The following is an 8,423-nucleotide window of genomic DNA, read 5'->3' as shown; positions in this document are numbered from 1 at the left end:
GCATGTGGAAGTGCCTTCCAACATTATTTGCACTAAGGTGCGTTGCACCTCATGCAAGCCTGCCGCCTTTCCGCAGCAGCGCTTTCGGCAGCTGCGCGGAGGATGCATGGGGATGAGAGCAGAGGTCGGATGATTTTCACGAGCTCTTTTAGTTTTGACGCTAGTGCAGCTTACAAGGACCCCGAAAAAGATTAAGGACTCTTGTTGTAATAAGCACGAACTACGTGTCATCGCCTCGGCTTTTTGCTGCACTTACTTTGTTTGATTTTGAATCGATTTTGCCCGCTTTTTCTCTCCGTTTGCTTATGCATGCTTGGCTAGATTTGAGCGAGGAGTTTCACCAGCAAGCATGGAGCGCGGATGAGCAACTATCGCTTCTTCCGTAAATTACACTGCAGTAGTTGTGCCACATGCATCGCGCTGCACGTGATACGAGTCTACACCTAGTGTTCTCAACCCTGTTTGTATCCTATACTATGCGGCAATCTCGTGCAAATCTAGGAACTGTCCGTGTGATGTCTTAATGAGGAAATCAGCCGTTGGTTCCCCAACGGCAGAGCGTCATAGTTCTATGTTTTGTTGGGGGTCGTGCTCACGTGCTGTAGCCTTTCGCCCTAAATGAGCAAAAAACTCTCAGCCTGTGAAGATTCACGAGCGCATAAAATTTCTATCTCCTCTAGCGGCGTCGTTTAGGCGGGATTTTTCCATTGCCACAGCGTGCGGCACCTCCGGAATATCCACACGCTTCAATGCTATTCATTTGCATTGAAGTGTGTGGATATTCTCGGGTCTCCCTTCTGATTCTCCAGATGCTTTGTACAGTTGAACTGAGCAGTACCAGTGTGCTTCTAGAAAGCTGCGCATTGAACAGAGTGGACCTGAAGGTTTCTATATATTTGCTTGTTCTACTTTTTCCCCCCAAAGACGTTTGGTTCTGAGGTTTTGATAAGAATTTGGGAGACTATCTAAAGTCCTTTCCGTGTCTTTCTGGAACGTATGCTGTACTAGTCATTGTCTCGCTGCCCTGTTGTGGCAAGCACTGCCGTGAACTGCAGCCAGACCGAATACCAAAGGCAAGAAATACTAAGAAGCTGCTGACCTCTCCCCTAGTCCCCTAACGTTCTCGGGACAGTGGCACAAGGGCTTAGAGTTTTGGGGTAGGATGGATCCTGAGACTGCAAATTTCCTCGTTGCAACTAGTACTGCAAGCCAGCTCCACATGCAGTCACAACCAACTCCCCTTCTGTTGTCTGCATTAACATTCTATACAATTGCTGTGCTTGACCTTAGACCAAGTAAACAAGCATCAGAAGGGCCATGCTACACCGAGGAGGTGAAGCTGTTCAGAGTTGCCAACAAAATCTGAATCTCAGATGGTACAAATATCTCCTGCTGCTGCTTCTGCGGCTAACTAGCTTCAGGAGCAATACACTGAATCTTGAGACAAGATCAATTGCTTTACTATATCGATGAGAGCATCCTCTCGCTGATAAAATAGGGGAAGTGTTCGTGTACGGGGCAGCTAATCAAGCAGAGACAAACGTGAATAATAAATAATAATTGAACGCTTCCGAAACAAATTCAAGTGGGAGATGAAGGCATAAGTTTAAGTGACGGGCTGACGGGCGGGACGCCACAGGAAACGCCCTCAACACTGCATGCAATCAAACAAAGAAGTTCGCTGTTTCAATTTCTCTTACCCCATGTATCTCGTCTGCAACATCAGCAAAAGACAAATAACGATTGCAGCATGATCTCACCAGCACTGCAAGCAGGCGGCAGCGGGAGAGCCCCTAAATATATCAAACGAAAACTGCTTAGAGCGTAGCTGTATAAACAGAAACAAAACACAAAATATATGCAGAAGAAGAAAAAGAAGGATTGCACTAATAACCGAATTTATCTTCTGCAGGTCGCCGCGAGCAGCAGCAGCGGCCGCTGCTGCTGCAGTGGCAGCAGCAGCAGCAGCAGTAGCAGCAGCAGCAGCAGCAGCAGCAGCAACGGCGACAGCTATGCCGCCACCGGTCGAACCTTTTTTAGGTACCTTTATTTGCAGGAACAGACTCATTAATTTCTTTTTCCTACTTAAAGAAGAACATCAAGACTGTTGACAGCAAGCCGTACTGCCCAGCGGCTCTCCCCGGACCTCCCACGCCAGCAAAATGGATGAGGAATATGATGTAAGAGTTAACTGCATGCGTTCTGGAGAGTCTCGATAAGATGGCGTGTAGCGGGTTGCTGCTGCTGCTGCTGCTGCTGCAGCGAAACCAACAGCCGCAGCAACCGCAGCAGCAGCAGCAACAAATGCTTCGCTGTCTTAGTGGGAACCGGTTGTAGACCGATTCAATTCCCTGCTTTATTAAGAGCCTCAAGCTGCGTCTCCTGTCCTTGAGAAGGGTTCTATGTCGTGGGCGCAGCGCTGCTGCTGCGACGGCGAGCAGCAGACCGCGCAGCAGCAGCAGCAACAACAGCGGCAGCAGAGCAGCAGGAGCAGCAGCAGGCCTACACCTGTTTACTCTTTGGTGGTGCTCCTTCCGCCTGTGCTATTTGCACTGGCTTTAGTTTTTTTGTAGTTCTTCTGCTTTACAGCTGCTTCAGGGATAGACATGGTTTGCTGTTGCTTGATTTGGCGGGGTTGTCTTGTTTATATTGTTTGCATTGTTTATATTCATCGTTTGTAGAGTCTGCGTCTGTCTTGAAGTGTATGCATTGAGCTGGCGTTTGGGGGGTTTAGTTTGGGGAGTATAGCAACGTACGGATCAGTGGTGGGTTTAGCAGCGGGCTAAGGGTTTAGGGTTTAGGGTTTAGGGTTTTGTTGCAGGTTGTGGTTTGCGGCACGGGCCTAAAGGAGTGCATATTGAGCGGTTTGCTCTCTTCTTCTGGAAAGAAAGTGCTGCACTTAGACCGCAACAATTACTATGGGGGCGACGGTGCTTCTCTTAACCTTACGAATCTTTATAACAAGTTTAAACCCGGTGAGACGCCCCACAAACCCTAAACCCTAAACCCTAACCAGGTGTTGAACGCGGAACAATAAATTCAGTGATGAGTGCTTCTTTCTTCATTTCTCTTTGTTTGCAACGCGGCCGTTTCTGTTTGTCTTATCCTCTTTCCTTCTTTTTCCTTTTCTCTTTCTTTTTCTTTTCCTTTTCTTTTTCTTTTTCTTTTTCTTTTCCTTCTCTTTTTCTTTTTCTTGTTCTTATTCTCTCTATTTCTCTTTCTTTCTGGCTCTCTTGCATTCCTTTTCTTTCTATTTACCACCATGCTGGCCCATGGGATGCATTTGCATGTGGCAAAGCACCTGCCGTTTCGCTGCTTCTGCTGCTGCTGCTGCTATTGCTGCTATTGCTGCTGCTGCTGCTGCTGCTGCTTGCTTCCTGGGGTTTCAGGCACCTCACCTCCAGCGGAGTACGGGTCTAACCGAGACTGGAACGTCGATTTAATTCCGAAGTTTGTCATGGCCTGTGGCAAGCTCGTCAAAATTCTCCTCAAGACCAAAGTCACTAGGTGCTGAGGGTTTAGGGTTTAGGGTTTAGGGTCTAAGGTCTAGGGTCTATAGAGCACGCGATTTAGGGCTGACGCGTTAGGATTTGGGGGTTGGGGTTTAGGGTTTGTGGTTTGCGTTCACGATTTTTACGGTTTAGGGTGTAGGGTTTGGCGCTGTGGATGCAGGGTTTGGGGTCTAAGGTATGTGCGAGGTTTAGAATTTGGGTTTAGGGTTTAGGGTTTAGGGTTTAGCGTTTATGTGGTTGCTACAGGTACCTGGAGTGGCAAGTCGTGGAAGGGACGTTTGTTTACCAGTATCAGAAGGCTGGGTATTTCTCTAGCGAGAAATTCATACACAAAGTAAACACCTCAAGGCTTCTTGCTGCTGCTGCTGCTGCTTCTGTAGAAGGTGCTGCTGCTGTAGCTGCTGCGCCTACTTGTGCGGTTGCTGCTGCTGTTTTGCTGCTGGTGCGGCGCCCGTGCTGTGGCTGCTTTATCTCCGGTGGTTGGCTTAGGGTTTAGGGTTTAGGGTTTGGCTGTGGCTGTGGGAGGATTGTGCGTGTGTGCACTGTTTTTGGGGTTGTTGCTTGAATGCATGCATGCATGCATGCATGCATGGTTTATTGTGTTGAGTGGTTCGTTGCCGTGTACGTACACCTGAACGCGCAGGTGCCGGCAACGGAGACGGAGGCGCTGATGTCTCCTTTAATGCCTCTTCTTGAGAAGAATCGCTGCCGCTCTTTTTTCGCCTATTGTGCCCAGTGGGAGGCAGACAAGCCAGACACCTGGAGGGGCTTTGACCCCAAAAGACATTCTATGGAACAGGTAGCTGCCTGATTAACAACACCGCATGCATGCATGCATACATGCGTGCACTTTTTGGCTTGAAGCTTGCATGCGTGGGGCGGCCGGATGTTTGGGGCTGCGTTGACGGCCGCAGCCCGAGGCTGCATGCAGACGAAAACCCCGTGGGCGAATGACATGCATGCATAGAAGATGCATGCGAGGATGTGTCAGCATGCATGCATGCTTGCGGAATTGCCTGCATGCATGCAAGGATACATGCATGCATGTATGCATGCATTAGTTGCAGGTGATGTGTATGTGTGTGTGCATGCTCAGGTGTACAAGTACTTCGGCCTGGAGACAAACACCATCGACTTTGTCGGCCATGCGGTGGCTCTGTACCCCAGCGACGAGTGGGTGTTGCATGCTAGCACCCTTCTGCTTTATTTTACTGTCTCTTCTCTGTGTCTTTCTTGTCTTAAGGCGTATATATATATATACCTTAAGAAAAAAGCATACATATATATGGGTATATCTTCTTTGTGTAGTTGCGTGCATGGATGCGTCTCTGTCTTTATTAAAGTTGTTGCATGCAGCGCCGAAATTGGGGCTGAGGCCTGGCATTTGAATTCCCTTTATTTTTTGTTTTTGTTTGTGCAGGTACTTGAAGCAGCCGATGCAGGAGACAATGGAGAGAATAAAGTTATACATGTATTCGGTCTCTCGCTACGGTAGATCTCCCTTTATATATCCAGTGTATGGATTGGGCGGCCTCCCTGAGGGCTTCAGTCGCCTCTGTGCTGTTAATGGAGGTACTTATATGCTGGGGGCCCCTGTCTCTTCTTTTGAATTAGACGAACAGGGGAAAGTTTGCGGTGTAAAAACCAAAGATGGACAGGTGAGGAGCCAGCACAAACCCCGAGACCTGAGGGTTGAGGGTTTAGGGTTTGTTTAGGGTTTAGGGTTTAGGACGTAGGGGCGGGGAGGGCTAGGGTTTAGGGTCTGGGAGAGGGAAGGGTTAGGGTTTAGGGTTTAAGAGGGGGAAGGGAAGCGGCGAGACGCTTTAAAGTGGCCTTTAACTGCCTAACAGCTTTTAGGGTCTAGGGTTTAGGGTTTATGTTGGTGGCGAGGTATTGGGCTTGTGGTGCAACGCGCACATCCTTAAGTGTTTATTTGTTTTTGTTTTCTTGCATGCGCTGCTCTTCTGGGGCTGCACTCGGCAAGGCCAACGTGCATGCATGCATGCATGTATTTGCATGCATGCATGAATGTGTTGCATGCATGCATGAATATATTTGCATGCATGCATAAGTGTATTGCCTCCACGCATGCATGCATGCAATGATGTGTTGGTGCTTGGCTTGTGTGTAGGTAGCTCGATGCAAGATGGTGGTTTGCGATCCTTCGTACGTGGCGGAACAGTTTCCTTCTCGTTTGCGGTGTACAGGCAGGGTTGTGCGGTGTATCTGCATCCTGGGGGCCCCTGTCCCACACACGAATGGCAGCACCAGCTGCCAGATAATTATTCCTCAACGCCAACTCAACAGGCACAACGACATTTATGTAATGGTGGTCTCCAGCCCCCACGGCATTTGCCTTAAGGGAAAGACTATAGCTATCGTCAGCACCACTGTTGAGACTGACGACCCCGAAAAAGGTACCCAAAATTAGGGTTTAGGGTTTAGGGTTTAGGGTTTTAGAGGGGAAGTTTCAGGAGGCAGCGTGCACAGATTCGCAAGAACACTACTGTTGTTTAGGGTTTAGGGTTTAGGGTTTGGGGGGAGGTTTCAGGAGCCAGTGTATGCAGTGTCGCACGAACTTTACTTTTCCTTCTCTGTGCATGCATCCTCATGAAGGGGCTTCTTCTATGGGATGATTTGCCTCCGTTCGCTTACGAATAAGCATCTCTGCTGCTGCTGCTGCTATTGCTGCTGCTGCTGTTGGTGCTGCTGCTGTTGGTGCTGCTGCAGAGCTGGAGCCGGCGTTGAAGCTGTTGGGTAAGATAGAGGAGAAGTTTGTTGCAGTAAGCGATATGATGGAGTGTACAGACGACGGAAGAGACAGCAATATTTTTGTCTCAAAGTCGTTCGACGCCACTTCGCACTTCGAGTCCGCCACCCAAGATGTCCTCAAAATGTAAGTAAAAATAAAAGAAAAACAGAGAAAAGAAACGGAGAAAAACAAAAAAAGAAAGAGGCAGACAAACGAATAAAGACAAAGAAATAAACAGAGAGAGAATGGCAGAGACAAGAGAGAGAGAGAAAAGAGAGAGGAACATATGAGATAGTTGAGAAACGCTATACATATATATATATATCTTTGTATATAATATATATATATGTGTATATAACAAAGGTAGACAAAAGATAGAAAGAAGCAGGAGCTGTCTGTACACCCCATATCTTTCTTCTTGCGTTGTGCAGGTGGGAGAATATGATGGGGGAGCCCTTAGACTTGACAGCGAAGGCAGACCCTGAGGATTTGCAAGAACAGTAAAAGTAATTTTTTCTTCGGAGAGGAAACAAGTGCTTACCTGCTGCTGCGCCTCCTGCTGCTGCTGCTGTCGCCGCTGCTGCTGCACCTGCTGGCAGCAAAACAATCGCCACAGCTATGTTTTGCTGCTGCTCTTGCCTGAGGCGGCCCTGAAACAACAACACGCTGCAGAAGCAGCTGCTGCAACAGCAGCAGCTGCTGCTGCACGCGTTTTAACCGATATCTGCTGCATCTCACGGAGCGTATCTGCAGCAAATTCACCAGGTGGATCTGCAGCAGATTCACCAGGTGTATCGGCAGCGCATGCGTGAGGTGTATGCTTAGCAACTGCTTGCTAGCCTCAGTTTTCTATCTTTGCCTTGGGGGTTTCTATCTATCTATATATCTATATCTATCTGTCTATCTATCTATCTGTCTGTACACTCCAAAGAAGTTTTCTTTGCATCTCAGCTCGACGTATTAACCCAAGGGCAGAATCTAAATACACCGAAATTCATGTCGCAATTGCTGCTGCTGCTGCTGCTGCAGTTCTCGCTGCTGCTGCTGCTGCTGCTGCTGCGCAAACACTCGGTACAAATGAAAAGAGTCAAAACGATAAAGACAGGCGGTAGCCAATCGAAGCTGCTGCTGCTGCGGATGCAACAGCAGCAGCTACTCCTGGAGCAGCACATATTGCTGCTGCAGGAGCGCAGCCGCGGCTGGTGCTGCTTCTATACCTGCGAGTTCGTCGGTTACTGCATTGCCTGCTGCGATGCATGCAGCAGCAGCTCCTAATAATATCGCTGCTGCTGCTGCAACTAAAACAAACAAAACTGCAGCCTCTGAGCTCGACGCCAGCAGCCTCCTGCTGCTGGTGCTGGCGCTAAAGCTGCTGCTGCTACTGCTGCTGCTGTTGCTGCAACAGCAGCAGCAGCAACTAACTGAATACAAAGCAGACAGCGTTCCACTGCGGGTGGGTCAGACCTGCTGCTGCAGCAGGAACTGCCACTGCAGCAACTGCAGCAGCAGCAACTGCCACAACAGCAACTGCAGCCACAGCTGCTGCAGCAACTGTCGAAGGGACTGCTGCAGCTGCTGCTACAGCTGAAACTGCAAATGCTGCAGCTGCTGAAGCAGCAGCAATCCCCTCTTGCTGCAGCAGCAACTGCAGCAGCTGCAGCAGCAACTGCAGCAGCTGCAGCAGCAACTGCAGCAGCTGCTGCTGCAGTTGCAGCAGCAGCTGCTGCAGCAGATTTCTAGAATCCCCTGACCTCTGAAACGCCTCCAGCGATTAAGTCTTCATCAAACTGCACTTCTTGCCACTGCTCTTCAGTGAGGGGAGGCAGCGAGCTCAGCTGTCTCCTCAGGTTTGCTGCGTGTCTGCTGCTCCTGCAGTGTACGCGCAGCTCCACAGCATCTTTCATTGCCTCCTTGCAACAGCGACATCTAAACCCACGAGGCTGCTGCTGCTCCTGCTGCTGCTGTGCCTGCTGCTGCTGTGCCTGCTGCTGCTGTGCCTGCAGCTGCGCCTGCTGCTGCTGCTGCTGCTGCTGCCGCAGAGCCTGCTGCTGCTGCAACTGCTGCAACTGCTGCAACTGCTGCTGGTGCAACTGTTGCTGCTGCAGCTGCAGCTGCTGCGGGCTCGGCGGATCAACAACCAAAGGCTCCCAGAACTGCAG

The 8,423-nt window shown here is 49.6% G+C and overlaps 2 protein-coding genes across 2 annotated transcripts in view; one reads left to right on the top strand and one right to left on the bottom strand.

Annotated features, from left to right (window-relative positions):
• Window positions 1–2,162: 2,162 nt before the first annotated feature.
• Window positions 2,163–6,768, top strand: EAH_00037130 (RAB GDP dissociation inhibitor alpha, putative; the record flags this gene model as incomplete). Its single annotated transcript, XM_013395569.1, has 10 exons — window positions 2,163–2,180; window positions 2,822–2,975; window positions 3,390–3,507; window positions 3,759–3,846; window positions 4,156–4,311; window positions 4,609–4,685; window positions 4,933–5,170; window positions 5,644–5,929; window positions 6,243–6,408; window positions 6,696–6,768. 10 exons carry the CDS (start codon window positions 2,163–2,165, stop codon window positions 6,766–6,768), a joined length of 1,374 nt encoding a protein of 457 aa, XP_013251023.1.
• A 794-nt stretch (window positions 6,769–7,562) lies between these two features.
• Window positions 7,563–8,423, bottom strand: part of EAH_00037120 (zinc finger (C2H2 type) domain-containing protein, putative) — a gene marked incomplete at both ends in the record, with an annotated part of 3,862 nt that continues 3,001 nt past the window's right edge. Inside the window, 2 exons of the mRNA XM_013395568.1 lie at window positions 7,563–7,685; window positions 8,016–8,423. Of these exons, the coding sequence (XP_013251022.1) occupies window positions 7,563–7,685; window positions 8,016–8,423 (531 nt within the window). The remainder of the gene's footprint in view (window positions 7,686–8,015) is intronic.

This window comes from Eimeria acervulina, genomic scaffold (genome assembly GCF_000499425.1).
Source record: "Eimeria acervulina Houghton genomic scaffold, Eah_scaff407, whole genome shotgun sequence".
In the NCBI taxonomy this organism is placed as follows: Eukaryota; Apicomplexa; class Conoidasida; order Eucoccidiorida; family Eimeriidae; genus Eimeria; species Eimeria acervulina.
This window is presented reverse-complemented; position numbering and strand designations above follow the sequence as displayed.